The sequence below is a fragment of the Protopterus annectens genome, chromosome 1.part1 (genome assembly GCF_019279795.1).
Source record: "Protopterus annectens isolate FY-2018-M chromosome 1.part1, PAN1.0, whole genome shotgun sequence".
NCBI classification, from domain to species: domain Eukaryota; kingdom Metazoa; phylum Chordata; order Ceratodontiformes; family Protopteridae; genus Protopterus; species Protopterus annectens.
In genome coordinates, this window is record NC_056726.1 from 528511447 (window position 1) to 528533613 (window position 22167).

The 22167-nt window shown below is 41.6% G+C and overlaps 1 protein-coding gene across 2 annotated transcripts in view; it reads right to left on the reverse strand.

Moving 5' to 3' along the window:
* Nucleotides 1–22167, reverse strand: part of EP300 (E1A binding protein p300) — a 1713356-nt gene that overhangs the window by 78285 nt on the left and 1612904 nt on the right. For both annotated transcript variants that reach the window (XM_044076495.1, XM_044076487.1), the window contains exons 26-27: nucleotides 13324–13437; nucleotides 1129–1294 (exon numbers count right to left, since the gene is read on the reverse strand). In XM_044076495.1, coding sequence (XP_043932430.1) covers nucleotides 1129–1294; nucleotides 13324–13437 — 280 coding nt within the window. The remainder of the gene's footprint in view (nucleotides 1–1128; nucleotides 1295–13323; nucleotides 13438–22167) is intronic.

Genomic DNA, 22167 nt, shown 5'->3' on the forward strand with positions numbered 1-22167 from the left:
TGTAGATGGATGCAAAAATGGGTAGGCATATTCCAACTGCTCTGGCTGGTTGAGATAAAAAAAGGTGAGATCTTTTTTGGCCCAGAGAGTGAGTTTAATTTATAGGCGTGCAGACAGCTGAAAGTGAGCACGGATAAAAAGACAAAGTGATCAAAAAAGCTCAGAACAGTTTATCTGACAGCTTGAGTGGAGTTCTAGCCAACAAAACAATGGATGTTTGTTTAAACCCTCTCCTGGATCAGAGAGCTTTCTTCAGGGAAGTTTCTGACAAGACAATTAACTCATTTTTTCCTCCTTTCAAACATCAAGAACCCCTGGAAGATAAATGCCAGTCTCAATTGCTCTGCTAACTGGTCTCTTGAATAACACAGACATTTAGAGAAGAGTAAATGCAAATGTAATAGTTAAGTGTTGGTGACCCATTACAAAACATGAAAAGTCTTTCACTGGGTCTGAACACATCTTGCTTTTTGAATATTGTTGTTGTCTCTTTCGGCTTTTCCCGGTTAGGGGTCGCCACAGCGGAACTCCAGTCCGCTAATGATTGGTAGTTGATTTTTACGTGCCTAGTTACCAGCCCTGACGCACAACCTTCAACGAAGGTACGCCCATTCACACAAGTCTCCACGCAGAAGACGCTCTAGCTGAGAATCGAACCGGACAGCGTCTTACTGTGAGGCGACAACGCTACTGCAGCACCACCACCGTGGTATCTTGCTTTTTGAATACAATAAAGAAAAAAAAAACACTACAGCAGCATCAATCTATGAAAAACATGTAACTTTGGTTAATCTGGAATTCACTGCTTGTACAACTTGTGCAAATACTAAAATAATCTACAATGGGATAAAAATGCAAAGAAGGAAGAAGGAAGAAGGAATGGCATTGCTGAGCTAGCTGGAGTCTACTATATATAATGACAATCACTATATAGTGAGCAATATCTAGCAGAACAATGAACTGACAAACTCTGACCCAGTAAATGCAAACTCATGAGTCATGAATTAATACATTAATTTGCTAACGATCACAGCATTGACAAGGTGCACTGCCTAAGTACAGTTATTACCAAGCTGCCTTCTTAAAAAAAACTACATTCTATTATTAGTATTTATGCTGCTCACAGACCTTGTAGTCATGGATAACACGCTCAGCAACAGACTTGTCAAGCATCTTTTTGTACCACTCCTGCAGTCGTTTGGGCTTGGGGATTTTTTGATCCACAGGATGACAATGGAAGATGTAATCATCTCCTTCACTGGGTGGGCAGGCCCAAATATGCCCAGTTGTAAATCTGCAGAGAAAAGAGAAAATGTGTTTCAATACAAATAACAAATGACGGATGCTTCTTTTTGGACAGGTAAGCAGGTTTGTATATTGTACAGCAACAAAAACTTAAAATGCATTTCTATTAGATGAATGTGTAGGTAATCAGATAAATAAGTACAAGTTTTAATGAAATTATGAGATTTAAAATTCACTAGAAAGTACCACTGTTAAAAAATAAATGTCAGGTTTACACATATTCAAGAGATCTGAATGGTTACCGAGACTCAATCACATTGAAAAACACACAGTAAAATCAGTTTAATTATGACAGTGCACAAACATCAGCATCCAAGTAAGGTACAGAAAATATAAACAGTACTACTGAACATAAATATATGTAGTGTTAATTCCTTACTTTCGGGAGTAGTGAAAACTTATATTACCCATGAAAATATAACACAAAAATGCACACCCAGTCTTGCATTACAGTGTTGAAAACACCAACGCCAAATGACCACTTTACTTTGAACAGATTTAAAAAAATCAAGACTATGATATTCTGAGTATTTCTCCTTTTCCTGATATCACTTATCTTGAGATCCAGTGACCTTGGATCAAAGTATATTAAGGATGTATGTGGGGGTAGAATTCCCCACAATGGAGGGTGCAGAGGCTTTTGCCACTGCAAAAAAATGGCTTTTTTTTGGGGGGGGGGGTGGTTAACAGCTTCAAGTTGCACTGCTTTGTGACTGCACTTTTGAGCACTGATCATACAGGAACATTTAGTCATGCAGCAAGCAAAACGTTATGATTTTTTTTTAAATTTCCTGTCTTTTGGTAAAAAAATGATGTCAAATCATGTTCTTATTGATCATGCCCAATTAAAAAAAAAACTCTCACTTTTAAAAGATCACTTGTCACACCTAAACAGAAATAACTGGGATAGAACACCAAATCTAAGATTCAATGACAGGATGTCAATATTCCCACATCAACTCATATATATAAAAAGAAAAAGTTACTTATGGAGAATGGTCAGACAGAAAATAAATCAATAATGCCACTAATCAAGATCATCTCCTGCTACTCAAATTTAGCAATTCCACTTAATTTAGTTTCTTTACCTTGTTTGTCTGATGCACAATGCCTGAAATTGGCAATGAAGTGAATGAATGTGTGACATGTTTACTGAACTTGTGACTACTGAAAATAAAAAAAACATCATTTAATCAGTCTTCAAATTGTGGTTAACTTGTACAAATCAAATGGAAAAGAACTGCTTGGCTGCTTAAACTTATCATTTGAATACTTAGCACAATGCCACACATCACAGCAGGCGGTATTAATATCACATATCTTCCACAAACTGAGAGATAAACTAGCTAGTATGACTGGATCTAAACACACCCTCAAAACAGAATGTACAATAAGGCTGCCACTGTTTGAACTAGAAGTTGATGTAGTTACGAAACAAGAACATTTCCAGAACGCTCTCAAACATGCTTTACTTCACAGTATGTAGTATTACTAACAAAGAGCTACCCCCTCAATAAGCCAAGCTACCACCACGCTGGTATGACTGGAGCTAAACATACCCTCAAACTAGAGCAGTACAGTAAAGTAATGCTGCCATTGTTGGAAATACAAGTTTATGCAGTTACAAAACAAAAACATTTTCTAGAATTCATTTATTATATATATATATATATATATATATATATATATATATATATATATACACACACACATATATATATATATATATATATATATACATACATATATATATATATATATATATATATATATATATATATATATATATATATATAAAAACACAATATTTTATGAAAGTGAAAGAACATGCATGCCATCCTGCTGTAGCTCCTATGTAAAATTCATAAACAGCAGAAAAGATGGCCTCTTAGTAACAGATTCTAGCGGTCTTCTATTCTTCAGTCAAACTTTTACTGCACTGTGACACTAAATGCCAAGCACATGCTGCCATCAATACAAACAAATCTCTTCACTGCATATTAATACCTAAAACACCAGACATATTTCAGCCCCTGTCCAGTTTATCTAGACATTCTGAGCTTCTGTTCTGTCAAACAAATATCCTAACAACTGGCTGTATTTTACTCCATCTGTTCTTAGCCACCTAAACCTTAGAACTCTTTCATTGCTAAGTGCTCTGAAACAGTTTAACTCTCCAAAGCTAGTTCTTTAATGTTAATCTACTCCTCCAGACTATTATATCACTATTTCAGTCTTAACGGCCCTTCTCTTCTTTTTTTTAAACTTTCAAAACAAGTGGTTTTTAAATATACATCTTTTGTTTGCCAGATGTAACATACATTTTTTACTTCTCTTTCAAAGCTAAAAGTTTTGCAAAATTTGATGGGAGAGCAACTGTGAGGAAGGCAGAAAATGTTTTTTGGAGGCTGTTTCAGTTTGGAGTTCGTGGCAGTTGTGGGCTGGGATTTTTAAGATCCTGAAGTAAAGTTTCTTTCATCAAAAGTGTTTCTATGCTGCAAACTTATTTCCAGCTGTGTATATATGGTAAACGGAGACAGAAGAGGATTGCTTTCTCCGTTAAAATAATAAAAACAGTTTCCAGTTCTGAAGAAACTGTTGGAAAAACAAGTTGTAAATTGACGTGTTGCTAATCTGGAAAAGCAAAGACAAGCTATGCTAACTGCCCTTTCCCTTTCAGGCTAGGGACACAGCTTCAGAAGTACAAGCTAAGGAAGTGAAGAAAAATGTATGCTAAACTATCTAAAATACTTAATAAAGCATTCTTAAAGTAAGAGAAAGACCAAGTCTTTGAGGTACACATGCAAATGTAACAACATATATATTACACAGACACATATACAGACGGATATATAAACATATACATAATCTATTATTATTATTACTAGTGAGTACAATGTCACCAGCGGTGAATTACAATGGTGAGTTGTAAAGAATAGAAGACAAAAGTTTACACACCTGCCTGAGACACTATTGGACTTTAAAGGACCAGTATTAGCCATGGGGGTAGACAACCTGACACAATCTTACTTTCTTTGAAAGACTTTTTCCCACAATGCACTGAGAGGGCAGACATGATGAGATTAACTTGTCCCAGTCTTTTCTGTCAGTCACAAACCTATTTACTTAGAGCAGAAGTGGTGAGAAAAAAATGAAGTCTGAAAATCTTAAGTTAAATTGTCACTGACTAGTGTGTAGTGACATTTGCATATGCGTTCTACCTATGTGACATACAATCAGTAAAAAGCTTCTGTACAAGTATAAAGAAATATTCCAACACAACCCTTTTAAAAAATGGAAATTTGTTTAATTTCTGATCTGGTTTGTCACTTGTCTTCCCTCAGTCAGCCACAGTAGCAGAGCTTTACAAATTAGGTAATATGGTAATCAGCAAAGCTGCTTTCAGTGGTTTCTTTACCTTCAAATGACAAATGGTTCAAAAGGTTAATGCCCCCAGGGGAAGAAAAGAATGCAACTATATATGACAGTACATTACTTTATGAACTCAGTGGCTGTGAAATAAATAAAAAGGTAAATGTATCTTGCTATGTGCGTTTTCCTGGTCACAAAACTTTCAAAAGTGATAGGTGAAATGATGCAATGACAAGGGAGACCAGTTTTTGAAGAAAGTATCACGAGATTTCATTTAGCCCTGGCATACACTGAAGAAAATGACTAGAACAGAAATATTGCAAAGCAGAAAAAACTGCTAAATCATACATTTTTAATATACAGAAGTATAAAGATCATTCTGTAGACAGAAAAATGCAATCAGGTGACTTAGGGCTTAGATGTTGTTTAACTGGTTGGACAGTACTACAGTGGGTGTCAGATTATACTGAGGAGATGGAACAAAGACATAACTGTAGATCGCATCTGAACTGTCACTGTAAATTTGTTCTAAAATGATATCTGAGAAGAAAACAAGGACTGACACAAAGCATTATGCTGCCTTCTTTACTCTCCAGAAAATGAGTACACGTGCACCTTCACAAGAACCACCCAAGGAAACCTTTATTCAATTCAGTTCCAACCCCTGCAGGACATCTATGCGGAACACTGCCCAGAGAGATCTGAACTTCACTACTTGAAAAAGTGGGATAGGATATCAATTTTTTTTTAAGAGCTTCTCACAGATGTAGTAAACGTTATTGAATCCATTTGATTTACTCATGGATCTTGCATACATATTTAGAAAAAAAAAGTACAGTTTTGTACCTACCATAAATGTAGATGTTCAAGTGCTAATACAGCTGCAGTCATAACAAATGGGTTCTCCTGCCGTCAGGCGGGTCCTCGGTCGGCCGAATTCCAAAGTCTAGGTCCGGCGTCGGTTGTCGTCGCTTCTTCCCTGACGTCAGTGCGACAGGGGTATAAAAGAACCAGCTGACGCCATTTTCTTCAGTTTTTCTTGCCCCAGATGTCAGGTGCCCCCAGAAAGAAGGCAATACATAAAATTATGTAATAATGCAATGCAATAAAATCAAAGACCAGTAGTTGCAAGCAAATACACCATAAAAGAAGACCCCTAGAGGGGAAGGAGGGAGGGAGACCTGGACTGCAGCTGTATTAGCACTCGAACATCTACATTTATGGTAGGTACAAAACTGTACTATGTTCAACGTGCATACAGCTGCAGTCATAACAGATGGGTAGAATCCCAAAGCTAAGAAAGGGGTGGTAGGCACTAGGTGGAGCTAGGAGGAGCCAAAATGCCCTGCAAGACTGCAGTGGCAAAGCCTGCTCTAGATTTGGAGTATAATGGTAGGTTGTAGTGCTTAGAGAATGTATGCACAGAACTCCAAGTGGCTGCTTCTAAAATATCCTTGGTAGGAACTCCTCTGAGGAAGGCTGCAGAGGTGGCTGTGGCCCTGGTAGAATGAGTTCTAATGCCTGTAGGTACAGTTTTGCCATGAAAGGAATAGCAAAAGCGTATGCAGTGGGCTATCCATTTTGAGATTGTCTGTTTGGATATTGGCTTTCCTTGAACTCCTACCGCATAGGCCACAAAAAGCTGTTCTGATTTTCTGAAAGGTTTTGTTCTGTCCAAATAACGCAGTTGTCTGTGGATGTCCAAGGAATGCAGTAATCTCTCCCCTTTGTTTTGAGGATTAGGATAAAAAGTAGGTAAATGTATGGCCTGATTTAAAGCTACCCTGGATACCACTTTAGGCATAAAGGACGGGTTGGCACATAATGAAACTCTGTCCTGATGGAAGATGATAAAAGGCTGGACAGCCATAAGAGCCTGTAGTTCTGAAACTCTACGAGCTGAAGTAATAGCCAGAAGGAAAGCTGTTTTCCAGGACAAATATTGTAAATCTGATGAGGCAGCTGGCTCAAAAGGAGGCAAAGTCAGTTTTTCCAGAATGAAATTAAGATCCCAAAAGCAGGTATTGGTTGTTTTCTTGGAGGTCTTAAATTCTTAGCCCCTCTGAGGAACTGTCTTAATAGAGGGTGAGAGAATAAAGGTAGATCAGTGTTGTACTCTGCAGAAATGGCTGAGGCATGGATTTTGATGGAGGAGAACGAAAGTCCACTGCTTAGCAGTTCAGCCAAATATTGTAGTATTTGAGGTAAACTCAGTTTTCCAGGGCACTGGTCCTTTATCTCATTCCAAACACAAAAACGTTTCCATTTTGCAGAGTAAGCTTTTCTAGTTGATGGCCTTCTGGCCTCCAAAATGACATCCTGCACCTCCTTGGAGAGCAGGGCCTGCTGCGATGCTAAGGAATCTTCCATGCGGCTAGATTGAGTGTTTTCAGCTGACTGTGAAGAGTCACAGAGTCAGAAGAAGAGGCATTAGAGGCAGGGTCCATGGTGGGGAATGCGTCAGGCTCCTCAGGAGTGGGTACCAGTGATGCCTTGGCCAGTCCGGAGCAATGAGGATCATCTTTGGTCTGTCTGCTCTGGTCTTCAATAGGACTTTGGGCAGCAGAGGAAGAGGTGGGAAGGCATAAACTGTCATTGATGTCCAACTGAAAGAGAGAGCGTCCACTCTCCAGGCCTTTGGATGGAAGATCCTTGAGCAGAATTTTGTCAATTGATGTTTTTTGTGGGAGGCAAAGAGATCTATGTCTGGCCTTCCCCATTCTTGGATTATTTCTGTAAAAACTTTTGGATGCAACTTTCATTCATGTGGATCTGTCATATTCCTGCTTAGGTTGTCTGCCAGCGTGTTTTCCTTGCCTGGCAAGTACTGTGCTTGTAGTTCCATTTGTAAGTCCATGGCCATGTTCCAAAGTGACATGGCCAGTCTGCATAGGGGATAAGAATCTGTTCCTCCCCGCTTGTTTATGTACCACATAACTGTGGTGTTGTCTGTTCTTATCAATAGCTGACCTGGTTGTAGAAGGTCCTTGAAAGCTGTAAATAGCATTTAATCACTGCTAGCATTTCTTTTTGATTGATGTGAAGGTGCTTTTCTTTTTGGGTCCATTTGCCCTGAATGCACCGGTCTGTCATGTGCGCCCCCAGGCGTAGTCCGAGGCGTCTGTTGTGATGACTTGATTTGCTTGAGGCTTGCTGAATGGAAGACCTGTGTTTGTTTGGCATGCTTGAGCCCACCACAGAAATTCCTTTTGCAGACATGGAATTAGTGGTATTATTGTTTCCAAACTGTGGCTGTGTTGAGACCGTATGTTTTTTAGGTACCATTGTAGTTTTCTCATATGCAGCTTTGTACATGGGATTAGTAAGATGCAAGATGCCATGAATCCCAGAGCCTGCAGGATTTTCCTTGCAGTCAGCCTGGTGCAATTTGCCATTGTTCTGAAATACTGAATTAGTTGCCCCTGCTTCTCTGGCATGAGGTAGGCCATATGGGTGTTTGTGTCCAAATTGGCACCCAGGAAAATTATCTTCCGAGAGGGTATTAGTCTTGACTTCTCTTTGTTGACTGTGTATCCTAGAGAGTTTAATAACATTATTACAGAAGCCAGATGTTTCAGAAGAATGTGCTTGCTGTCCGCTTGGATCAGGCAGTCGTCCAAATAAGGGTATATTTGTATCCCTTGAAGTCTGCAGTAGGCGATTACTGATGCCAGGCATTTCGTGAATGCTCTGGGCGCAGTAGATAAACCAAAGGGCAATGCAGAGAATTGATAATGGGTTGAACCAGCAAGAAATCTGAGGTATCTTCTGCAATTTTGTCTGATTGGGACATGCAGGTATGTCTCCTTGAGGACCAATGTTACCAGCCAAGACTCCTTGCCCAGCATGGGAAGAAGTTGCTGTAGAGTGAGCATCTTGAATTTTGGTACGAGTAGGAATGTGTTTAGGATGGAAAGATCCAAAATAGGTCTCCAATCTTTTCCCTTCCTTGGCACCAGAAATAGCCTGGAATAAAAACCTTGACCTTGTTCGTGTGTAGGTACCTCTTGAATAGCTTTCATGTTTATAAGATCTGAAATTTGCTTTTGTGCCTCTGCCTTTGATTGTGTGGCAGGTTTGGCATGCCTTTCATTTTTGGAAGGGTATGAAAATGGAATTTGTAGCCTCTGTTTATAATGTTCAGGATCCATTTGTCCTTTGTGACAGTATGCCAATTTTTTGAGAATAGTGCCAGCTTTCCTCCTAAGGGGGCTGCCATTTGAGACCTGGTTGGCATGCAAAAGGGAAAGTCATTGGTTTTGCTTTATGAAAGATTGCGAGTTGTCCTCACCACCTCTGTGTAGGAGCTTGCCATTGTCTGCCTCTGTACGAGCCTTGTGTTTGTCCTCTGCCCCTCGGGCGCCTGTATCTGCCTCTTTGGGGTCTGTCTGTGGCAGGAAAGGACCAGTTTTTGGAAGGCCAATTTCTACTAAAAAGTGGGGGTTGAACCTGCAGAAATTCTTTCATAGTTTGCATTGATTTAGCCTTTTCCTCCATTTTCCGTAATACTTCCTCAGCATTTGCCCCAAATAGTACATCCTTTTGAAGAGGGTGTCTAGTAATTTAGCTTTGACATGATCAGGCAAGGCTTGTTCCTTGAGCCAGGCATGCCTACGTATGACTGAGCCTGTAACAGCAGCTCTACATGAGGCCTCCAGAGCATCAAAACCACACTGTAAGGTATGTTTACCCACTTGTTCTGCACTATGCATCAAATCCTGCAACTCCTTCATGTCTGGTTGTTCAGGTTGTGACATTTTACTTTTCAATTGAGATAACAGAAACTGTTGGTATTTTAGCATATGAAACTGACAGTTTAAGGCCCTCATGGATAAGGTAGCTGAGGTATATACCTTTTTTCCCCACCTTTCTAAGGATCTGGAATCTCTCTCGGAAGGCAATGGGTTTTTGGCAATGGAGGCCTTAACTCCCTTGGGCCCCTGTGAGATGGTTTCTAGGTCAGCAGCATGGCTTTTGTATAGAAATTGGTGTGAGTCAGGAACCCTGTAGTACCTGTCAGGCTTAACTGGAGCTGGAGGAAGAGAGTCCGGGTTAAGGCAGGCCTCCGAGTAAACATCATCTAAGATGTCCAGGACAGGAGGTATAGCCAGAGGCCTGTGCTGGGGTAACAAAAGAAATTCCCTGAGCCTTTTCTTGGAATCTGAATAATCCTGGCCTTCCCAGTGGAAGTGTTCCCTTAAGGTATGCAGAGTTTCACCAAATGAGTAATCCTCAGGGGGGGGGGGAGATACAGAAATACAGAAGGAATAGATTCCTCTGCATCAGAGTCTTCAAAAGGGGAGTAAGACTGTTCCTGATAATCAGTGCTCTGAAATAATGGAGCCCTGATCAGAAGAGGGGGAATCTTCCTCCACTCTGGGTCTTTTGTCCGGAGGTGGCTGAGAACCTCTGATTAGAGTAATTAAATCCTCAGCCATTTTAAGCATCTGTTTCTTAGGCATGGGGCCTGGAGATAGGCCCTGTGTAGCTGGTCTCTTAGGGTGCATGGTAGCTTTAGACTTGGTGAAAGCCTTGAAGGAGAAAGAAGAGGAAGGTCTGAAGACACCTTGAGTGGAGGTGGACCTGTCCACATTCTGTTTCAACGCCAAGCGTGGCTTCGGTATCTGTAGTCAGGGTGTGGGCCGAGGAGCCTGCGACCTCGGGTACAGGAGACACCGCTAAAGATGTTTCGTCTGTAATCAGGGGCTGCATAGGCGCCTCACTGAGAACCGGACCACGTGTAGTCGGCTTTGGCGTGGTGTCGGTAGAGGCCGTGGACCTAGAGTGTCGGTCCTTGCCTTTGCATTTTTTAGACAAAACCGGAGTCGGAGTATCCGACGACATAGTATAGTTAAATGCTTTCCCAAAATAATGCTGGGCGAACTCCGCCCGACGCTTAATAGTGCGTTTGTTGAATGTAGCACAAAAGCGACAGACCGAGACGTCGTGGGTCTGGGCCTAAACAAGGTATACAGAGGGAATGGAAATCCTTATGCGGTATTTGCTTCCCACAAGAAATACAATTATTAACTTTGTCTGACATCGGTCTGAGGCAAGAAAAAGTTTCCCCAACGGGGTACTTAGCTTTTAAGAAGACTTCGGTTCCAAATTTTTCGTAATCTCAGGAGCTGGCCGACCGGCACTTGTGAACTGCTTCTGCTTCGGGCACCACACGGCAAGAAAGACTGAAGAAAATGGCGTCGGCTGGTTCTTTTATACCCCTGCCGCACTGACGTCAGGGAAGAAGCGACGACAACCGACGCCGGACTTAGACTTTGGAATTCGGCTGACCGAGGACCCGCCTGACGGCAGGAGAACCCATCTGTTATGACTGCAGCTGTATGCACGATGAACATCTGCTAGATACTTGCAAATCAGAAATCTAAACTCTTTATGTTGGCCTGCAACATAGAACTGCAGCATTAGTACTTAAAGATCTATGGTCTGTAAAATAATGATGCACTGACAATTAAATTAAGATAGAGACTGCAGGGCTGTCCCAACCTTTTTGGCACAGGGGACATTTCCCATACAGTTCAGGGGTCACTTACCACACTTGGCAAGGTTTGGGGATGAGGGGACCACATTACCATGTCTAACATGTATCTGTCCATTCAAGCACTTTGTTGCAGGACATACTGAGGTGCCAGATAAAATGATTTGGTGGGCCAGACTGTGGCTCTAGGTTCACCTGTTGGACACCCCCCACACTTTAGTGCATCCAAAACATCATGTTACCAAAGGTTAACAAAAACCAACACAAATATTGATAAATGTGGAGGTAGATAAAGGGTGCGTGTCCAAAAGCAGTTTTAGTTACAGAGTCATTGCAAAGCAAATGGTGACTTATAGCAGACACTAATAAAGTTACAAAACAAACCTAAACACAATCTATATAGCACTAAGCGGAGTTAAGCATTGTAAACCATAACAAAGAGTAAAGCTTTTTTTGTTTTCATTATTCCAAAAATACAGGCACACAAGAAAAGACTCTGCTTGGTGGTCCATCAAAAACCCACAATCAATCTAAAATAAAGTAGCAAGGAACTGAAGAGCACTTAACTACAACCTTTGATAAAAAACCTAGAAGCTAGTAGCTTACTAACCCAAATAAGATGATCACACAAAAAGCACTGCAAGAGAATGCATAAGCATTTTCAATGACAATGAACTTGAGTCAATTTAAATGGGCAAAATGCCTAATTATAAGCCAAGAATTAAAGGTAGAGTTGCAGCTCACCTGTAACAGTAAAAAAATTCAGTCAGGAGATGTCAATGAAATAATCTGGAAAATTCTTTTACAATAATCAAAAGAAGGCAGTAGTTGTGACTCAAGTGACATTTTGAACAGAGGTCCTTTAATAAAAGGCTGATTATAAAAGAGAAATATTTACAACAGATCGTTACAAATGTTTTTATGTACTAAAAAAGGAACAGAGCAATCAAAGCATCCCAAAACTGCACATAGTAATGCCTACATCCAAAAAAGTAAAAACAAAAATCTAAACTACTAAATACAAGTACACAGGAAATGTTTCCATAGAATCGACAAATACTGCAACGCAATGCAACTGTTTCTCTACAGTAAATCCCTCATTTTTCACCACCCATGCTTATAAATGCACAGCAGCTTCCAAATACCAGCCTTGTCTGAAAATGCACAGCTGCAAAGAGAATTGATAAACTGACTGCAAGTACTTTCCCCCTTTACTTATCTGTTTATTTTAATTAAGGAAGTTAATCTGCATTGCAGACATTTACAATTCTGCATATAAGGCAGAGTAAGAAAACTTAGACGCCAGCTTATGTTCATAGCATACAATCTTTTACAGTTCAAGGGGCCTGTCACTTCTGAAATAAGCAAGCAGGAAGAAGATGACATTTCTTTTAACAGTAAATGGTAAACTTTATTTATTTATTGCCTTCTGTGCTGTGTGGGGCTACACTATAACATATCCCATGAACTCTTAAGTGGCCTCTATAAAAACTGAAGTCTTAAATGGGCTCCCTGATGAAAAAAAATGCAGAAGAGTAAATATCGAACATTGATTTTCTCCTTTAAACTTTTTGAAGTAGGCAAGCCTCCCCCCTTTACTCCCCCCCCCACTCCCACAGTCCCTGAGCTTATATACTCCAACTTCAAGATCCCTATAACTTGAAGAAAAGGGAACACTCACATCTAGTGTAAGTAAGCCCAGACTTGCAGCCATTCTGTCTCCACATGGTCCCGATATTTCAAATGTTATCAGTAAATGATGCGTTATTAGTATAGCATGCAGTTATGCAAATGCAGGTAACTGTAATGTACATACTTACTGTAGACAGCTTACTTTTAAATTCGGTTCAAAGGTTTCCTTCTAGCAAATCCTGTGCATCCGAACTTATAGTACTAAATTAAATTTTCAACTGAGGACACAGCAGGAGGCTACTAGAAATCCTGCTTAAAGAAATTTACAAGATTATGTAATCCAGTAATTCACTAACCAAGCATACCAGCCCCAAAGTATATATTTGAGTTACTATTAATAATCTATACAAAGAAAAAAGAATCAATCCGTTCTATTACAACAACCTGAATTAAATTACAGAACAAAAAAAAACTGAACCAGCTTACAGGAGGACATTAAAGATAAATTAAGTACTTACCCCAATTTCTTCACATATTCCAAGTAACCTATAAGGATTTCATGATAGACTGCAGTCCTGAGGCATTTGGGGCGGAAAAAGTGAACACTGTCGAGGTAGGAAATGTACACTCGCCTAGAAATAAAGCAGCACATTACTATATTAACATTTTCTTAAAAATAAAGAAAAAATACATTTTCTGCAAGTCTGCTCTTCTTTAAGCAACAATTTTTGTTTTTGAATGTTTTGTCCCCACTGCCTGCTGGACATGAACCCATTTCAGACCATCATGGAGGCAAGAGTCAACCAGGAGGGCCATCATTTAGGCAGCCATTGGTCTAGTTCGAGTTTTCCCTGGGAAGCCATACCCCCCACTCATGCTTGGTTTGCAAGAGAAGGAGACATGCAATTGGGCTATGTCTCCCACATTTGTGCAAAGGGTGTTAGCAGCAAGCAGTCATACTCTCCCACCTTTGAGCATGGGTGGTAGTTTCTCCAGGTTTTCCCCACAGGAATTCACACCACTTTTAATTAATTTTCAACAAACTTGTAGATTTATGAATCACTAACTTCAAGAAAACTTGGAAAAATACAAGCTGCATGTACATGTTTAGCCACAAGATGAAGCCAGTAGTAAAAAGCTTGCATCAACATCATTATTACACAGAAAACATGCAACAAACTAATTTTTGTCTAAAACTGCAGACCATTCTAGTAAATGAGAACATAATATAATAATGAGCATAAAATGTCCTTATCAGTCAAAAACTCCACGTGCCACAGTAAGTCCAGGGTAAGGTGGCTGTATACGAGTAATAAAAGCACATGGAGGATGACCATCTATTTTGTAGTATTCTGCCCAAAGTGTCGCACTAAATGAACAGGACACTATTTGTTCACTATGACAGAAGAGTACAGTAAGTCCATCAGTAATGTGGATGCTTATGCACTTGTGATGATGGCAACTCAGATATTGGAAATGTTTAAGCTTGTGATGGGCAGGTGAGGAAGGAAAAGCAAGCCCACAGAGCGAAATAACTATGTTTCCTTCCAAGGGAAAGAAGAAATGTGTACTCAGCATACATCTTGGGTAAACTAAATGCCAAGAAATGCATAACTGTACCCTTCGGGAAGTCCTCAACCCCTTGTAACCATCATATCAACAACACACCACTAAGAGTCGACCCAGCAGTCAGGGACGTGGTGGGGACACAGACAGTAATCTAGACTTAAGACCATCACATATTTACAGTATCTGTGTTGTGCAACTTATAAACAAAGATATGGCATCTAGGTCCAAGGAGGTCATTGTTCTACTACATTCAGCATTCATCAGACCTATCATTTAATAATAATGCCTCCTTTGGTAAGTACCTAACCAGACATATCCAACAACTGGAACATCCACAGAGGTTGCTCACTAAAAGAATACAGGGCAAGTAATATGTCCTATAAAGTCTGCCTCAAAGCTGTATCTCTGTATTCAGTCTCCTACAGGCTACTGAGAGGAGATCTATGCCTGGCATGCAAATTACTGCTGGAACCCACCCTGATGGACCTCCTGCATATCTGCAAAACAAAATAGCACCAGAATTACCCCTTCTAAAGACTTAAATCTTGCCTATGATATAAAATAGGACCTGCTGAAGAGACACCTATGTATCCCCAGAGACTACCCCTTCTCTGGAACAGGCTCCTCATCCATGTGAAGAAGAGTTCCTCCTTAACCCAATTCAAGTTTAACTTGGACAATTGGATGGGGAAAAGAAAATTCATCCTCTCTCTTTTAATATTTTATCATATATATTTCAATAGCCATCTTTTATTATTTATTTTTTACTATAGTATCTGTTACCATATTTAAGTACATATTGTTCATTTAGTCTGCTTTTATTCATTTTTTAAAGATCTATAAATTCTACAGATGTATTTTATCACATGGCTTTTAGCTATGATGCACATTTTATCTGATTTTTGATTGGATGTTTTAGTGTTTAAAAATGTAACCGTTACTCTATCTTTGTTGGTCTGATGAAGCGGATGTTATTCCGAGAAAGCGCTTACCTTACCTACAATAAAGGACATATTAATTTTCACTGCTGTGTGGAACCAAATAATTTTTCTTTTCCTTGACCTATAGCTTGCAAGGAAGTGGCATTGGATTTTGCCTATGGTGATTTGAACATAGAGCAGCTCAACTGCATTGTCCTGCTTGACCAGTCTTGGGGTATATTTATTTATGATGAAAATAGACACTCCTCCAACTTTAGTCCCTGCCTGTGAAGTAGCTTGTCTAAATGTGTGGAAGATATTATAACCTTGCACTGCTGGTGTGCTTTCTGTAACTTTAAACCATGTCTCAGTGACCACACAGACATCTGCATTATCTAGCATGAAGAGAGCTTCTAAGGAGTGGAGTTTTTTATTTAGACTCCTAGCACTGAGTAGTAATACCTTTAGATTTTCTTGGTTTTGACTTGCTATGTCGGAAGTATTTTCAGTCTGGCATTGCCTAAAAAAAGGCACTACGGGGGAAGACAATGTTTTACCTAATATCTGAAAGCCTAGAGGGGAGAGAGGTGCAGACCATCCCTGGCACAGCAGCTTGGTCTGTTGACCATCTCCTTCCATGTTGATAACTATTGCACCCCCTTAGAATGACACCAGAAACTAAGCCAACTATTTAAGTCAACCATCTTTTGCTCATACTGTGGCATCATCCCTGGAGAAGGTAAAATGTTGCTAAATACTAGGCTCATACCAGCCTGATATGCATATTCCAAGAGCTCCATGATGGCTCTCTTCATATAGTCTACGGAGGTAAGTCTCAGGTCATTTACTCCCACATGGACTATTACTGAGTCATATTGGTACTTGTGGTCTGATGACCTGAGTGCATGTATAATGTGGCGGACCCTAGCTCCTGATAAGCAACTGACTGTGACTTGCTCTTTACTCAGCCTGGTGACAAGGACATCACTGTGTCTCACAATGAAGTCTCCAATGACTAAAATGCTGGATTGTATGGTGGCTTGCCTTATGGGCTTAGAGGTAGAGGCTCCATGACATGTAGCTCTATGTGTTGATGTGGGTGTTGTTTTGAAAGAGTGCACTTGGGGCTGCTGAGAGTATTTATGTGTACTTCATCTAGGAGGTCTTTGTAGTTTAGGAAGGTTACATTTGTCTCTTAGTGTATATGGCTTGATACGTCTGCTTTGAATTGTGTGTGTACTACTAACAACCTTATTGACAATTAGGAGTACTTTTATTTGAGAGCTTTGCCTCCAATGACATTGTGTAAATACATCTCTCATACACCATATCAGTTTGTTTGAAAACTTTTTGTCAGTAAACACGAGGCAATTTCTACACTTCCTCAGGATGCCCATATCCACCAAGCTGGTAACGGAGACTATGGGAAAGTTCATATTCACGGCAACAGGCCCTTTTTTATTGATTAGATAAGCTGGAGTGAGAATATCAACCAATGTCAGGAGTATCCGGTTTGGTCACTGCAAACTACTCTTGTATGCAACTAGGTATTGGAGAAATTTCAATCGTGCTTTTACAGGAAAAATGTCACTCACGGTGTCCGAGTTTGTACAGAACACTGCCAAACACTTGAGGGGAAACTAATATGTAGACCCTGAAAATTTAAGGATGAAGTATTTACGCAGATATTTTGAAGTTAGAAACAAATCAATCAGTGCTTACTGAAAACAAAGAATTAACTTGTCAAGAATGATGAAAAGAGGGGAGTCGCATAAATAGCTTACTGCCTTGTTTACTATTAGTGCTGGTCTCACCACAGCTTAACTCTGTTGGGATATGATGCTCCTTTGCTTCTTCTCTCACTAGCAGCAAACCGTTAGCACCAAACCCAAGGTAAGAAGCAGGTCACAGCCTGTTTGGTAATCCAGTTTTGTCCCAGATGATGCAAGGGTCTGCAAGCCTTGTTACATATCCTTTTTCCTGGTACATGCCTTGAATAGCAACCAGACCAAATCAGGAACGCTAATCACAGACATTCAGTGTCCAACCAGAAACAGTCAGGAATTGAAGATCTCTCCTACATAGAAACTAGGCAATATTCCAGAAAGATTCCATGTCCAGTAGCAAGATGCAGCAGCACATCTGGAACTTGACATACTGGATACATTCACTGAAATCCAGCAAAGACAGAATACTCATTTCCCTTAACTGTGACTAAAATCTCTGGTCATGCTTTGAAAGCAGAAAAGCACTTGCAGTCCCCTATGAATATTCTAAGAGCTCTGTACATATGGCCTTGTCTGTTAGAGGTGTCCTCCCTGTTGGCGGACATATAAACTCAAAAGACATGACCAGTTTCTGAATCCAGAGGTCCATTCTGACAGAATTCTAAGGAAAGCTATCAGTCTCTCTCCACCAAATATAAGTAGCCCCAGACATCCCTCACACATGGGAAATCTCAGATGGCAGTTAGACCTGCAAATTCTAGACTATTAGTGTCACCATTTTGTGTGATCCCAGTAAAAGTCAGAGGGGGCCCCCACTGGAAGCCAGAGTATAAGAGTGCCATTTTTAAGTGCCATACTCAGAATGCAAGTAGGTGTGTGTGTGGCTCTGGGGTCTGGATCTGGAAGAACTAACTGAAGGGAATCAACAGGTTTTCCGAATCAACAGGTTTTCCATAACCCACTTTCTTTTCAAGAAGACATTCACAAATTTCTTGCAAAGCTAAGTGTGAAGACTTAATGTGTTTTGCTAGCATTTTATGTAGTACTGTGCCACAGTCCTGCTAACATCTACCCAGGCCACTATCATCTCTAACAGGACCATCTTCTCCTTTTACAAAAATGTGACTTTCACTTTGCCCACATATGCTCCCCATTGCTCAAAAGCAGTAACTTTATGCTGTATCAATCATCTACCATTACTATTGTTACCATTTATCTAGAGCCATGCTTTCAGACTTTTAACCTTAAAAGAATAGTTGTGTAAAATCTTACCATAACCATAGATGTCTTTCTCTTCCATGTTGCAGTATTCTAGTTGTGGGATTTCCTGCCCTCAGGTGGCTCGTACGTTGGCTCCTATACAAAAGCTTCAACTTGGCTGTTGCAGTGCGAGTTGGACGTCACATGTAAGGCCCTAAACCAGGGGCCTTAAATGTGACGCATGCACGCACAATCCTCAGAACTTGAAGGTCAGCAGGCAGAGAATAAGGCCCAGCAGGAGGAATGCCAGTGGTTTACAGGTGTGTGACCTGGTGTTCTACTGGAGTATGTGTAGGCCAGGTAAAGGAAATGACTAGGGGGAACTGGTGGGTGGGAAAGAATACTGCAACATGGAAGAGAAGGACAGCTATGGTTATGGCAAGATTTTACACAACTACACTACGTTCTTCTATTCCTATGTTGCAGTATTCTAGTTGTGGGAGTGTACCACAGCTTATGCAGATCATACAGTGATGGTATTAGAAGAGGATTCTACAAATCCCTGCAGAATTGCCCTGGTGAATCCTGTCCGAGCTCTGGAAATTTGGTCAAGTTTGTAATGTTTGGTGAAAGTGTGGACAGTGGCCCATGTGGCTGCTTCCATAATGGATGCCGTGTCTAGACCTTTCATGAAGGCCCTGGAGGTGTTCACAGCTCTAGTGGAATGGGCCTTAACTCCCACTGGAGGTTCCTTTCCATGCTGGGAGTAACAGAGGCAAATAGGTTTCCTGATCCATCATGCAATGGTTTGCTGGGAGACTGCCTTGCCCAGGGCTCTGGGGTGAAAGGAGACAAAGAGCTGGTTAGTTTTCCAAATGGTTGTGGTTTTGTCCAGGTAGAACCTTAGTTGCCTGTGCATGTCCAAGGAGTGCAGAATCCTCTCCCCTTCATTAGTGGGGGAGGGAAAGAAAGTAGGTAGATGGATAGATTGCTTTAGAGACAAGTCATTGACCACCCTTGGCATAATGGAGGGATTGGTTCTCAGGGTAACTTTGTCTTTGTGGAAGATGGTGTAGGGGGAATCGCCATTAAGGCCTGCAACTCTGACACACTTCTGGTTGAAGTGATAGCCATCAGAAGGACCATCTTCCATGTACACATCTGTAGGGAAGAGGACCCAGACGGTTCAAAGGGATGCTGGGTTAGTTTCTCCAAGATGTAGTTAAGGTCCCAGGGTGGAGGGATAGGTTTCTTTGGTCTCATGTGTAAGACCCCTTTAAGGAAGAGCTTTATGTCGAGCCTGGCTAGCAAGGGGGGGGGTCAAGGGGCAGGCAGGCTGATATAGTAGAAAGGTGTACTTTTACAGAAGAATAAGAGGGTCCACTTTTGATCAACTGACCCATGTAAGACAGAACCAAGGGAACCCACAGCAGAGCAATGGTCCCTTCCCTTGTGTAGACACCATTTTGTAAATCTTTCCCACTTAGCCAGGAAAGACTTTCTGGTGGTAGGTTTCCTTGCCTCCCTTAGGACTGAAAGCACGTCCTCTGAGTAGTGGTGCCTGAAGGGGATCAAAAGTTTATCACCCACAGGGTCAGGGATAACATCTGCAAGTGTGGGTGGAGGAGAGTTCCTTTGTTTTGTGTCAGTAGGTCCACCTTGTAGGGTAACTTGAAGTGATTGCCCTTGGCTAGCTTGTGAAGTAGGGGGAACCAGTGCTGCCTTGGCCAGTAGGGAGTCACAAACAAGATTTTTGGTTTGTCCTTCTGTATCTTCAGGAGGACTTCCTGAATCAGTGGGAATGGGGGGCATAAAGTAACTTTCCCTTCCAAAAGATGCTGAAAGCATCCACTCTCCATGCTAGAGGGGAGTAGGATTTTGAGCAGAAGGTCTGCAGTTGCCTGTTCTGGGAGGAAGCAAACAGGTCTACTTGTGGAGCACACCACTGGTGGACTATGTCTAGTAAGACCTCCCTGTTTAGCATCCATTCGTGCTGTGGTGAGGAAATCCTGCTCAAGAGATTTGCTTGGTGATGGTCCTTGTGAGGGGGATGTAGGCCACCTGCAGTACTAGGTTGTGGTGAGAGGCTAGGTCCCACATCAGCAGGGTTAGTCTGCACAGCTGACAGGCCTTTATTCCTCCCTGTCTGTTGAGGTACCATATGACCATGGTGTTGTTGGTCACTATCGGGAGTAGACCTGGAACTAGAAGGGGAATGAAGTTTTTTAGAGCTAAGAAGACTGCTGTCATTTCCCTGATATTGATGTGCTTGGCCTGTAAAGAGGGATGTCACTTTTCTTGAATCCTGTAGGAAGCCAGAGTTGCTCCCCAACTTGAATCTGAGGCATCTGTATGCACCGTTTGGGTTGGGGTGGGGTGGGGGTGGGGGGTTGTAGAGGAAGCCCTGGGTTTAGTTGGATTTGCTGGATCCACCAGCTGATTTCTGTCTTCTGACACGGAAGGAGGGGAATGGACTTGCTCTAAGTGATGTAGGTGCTGGGACCAGATGCTTTTGAGGTACCACTGTAGTTTGTGCATATGCATTCTTGCTAGTGGTAGCATGGGGATAGTAGCTGCCATTAACCCCAGGAGATGGAGAAATTGCCTTGCTGTCACCTTCTGGGATAGTAGGGTTTCCTGGAAGTGGGAAGTCAGGGAAAGAACCTTGTCCTGTGGTAGGAAGGCCTTCATTTTGTCTGTTCTGATTCTGCAGCCTAGGAAAATCCTGTCCTGGCCTGGGATCAGGGAGGATTTGGGAATGTTGATGGTGATCTCTAGATTCCGAAAAAGGGACATGGTGAAGAGTAGGTGCCTTGACAGAGTATCTCTGAATTCTGCCAGTATCAGGATGTCATCCAAGTAAGGGTAAATTTGGATTCCATGAGTTCTGCAGAACGCAACTGCTGGGGTTAGGCACTTTGTAAAGACTCAGGGGGCCGTGGATAAACCTAAGGGCAAGGAGGTAAACTGATGAGAGGAAGATCCAGAGAAATGCAGGAATTGTCTGTGGGAAGTCCTGATGGGTATGTGTAGGTAGGCCTCCTTTAGGTCCAGGGTGGCCATGAAAGCTATGACTGGAATTAGAGGCAGCAGGGTGGGGACAGAAAGCATTCTGAAGGACGGAACCTGATGGTGAAGATTCAAGTAGGGTAAAGTCCAAGAAGGGTCTCCAGGGGCCATCTATTTTGGGGATCAGGAAGAGACGGGAGTAGAAACCTCTTCCTTCTTGTCCTGGGGGGACAGGTTCCATGGTGCCTAGCTTTAGAAGGTCTGCCAGAACTTGTGGCATGAGATGGGCCTGTTTTTTTTTTTTGGGGGGGGGGGGGGGATGGAATGCCTTTCCTGGGTGGCTTTTCTTTCCAGGATAGGAAGTACCGTTTTTGGATAATGGTTAAGACCCACTGGTCTGTGATGATGGATTGCCAAAAGGGGAAGACAGTGGGAAAGGCGTGTTGAGAGGGGTAGGTGGGCAAGGCAGTCACGCATTACTGGGGCTTCCTCTGTCCTGAAAAGATTGTCTGGGTTGATGAGATGGAGCAGAAGGTCTGGCCGAGTTAAGTCTTCTAGCCCCTCTTCTAGATCTGGAAGAGGAGGCAGAAGTCTGAAAATTACACCTCACAAAGGTGGCTTTGGCAGGGTAGTTCCTATAATACTTGAGAATGGAGGACACTAAAAGGTGCTTAATGGCCTGTAGTTCTTTACTTTTTTTCCTGCAGATTGTTTATCAAAAATGACATTGTGGTTCAGTGGGGTGTCCAACATTTTGGACTTAAAATCCTCTGGTAGATTCTGACGTCTTAGCCATGAATACCTCTCGAGGAGAGAAGCAGATGCTGCAGATCTGGCAGATGCTTCTGCAGAGTTGTAGCTGCATCTGATGGAGTGCTTGGCTACCTGTTGTGCCAAGGACAGCTTGGAGGTAATGTCAGTCTTGATGGGATTGTCA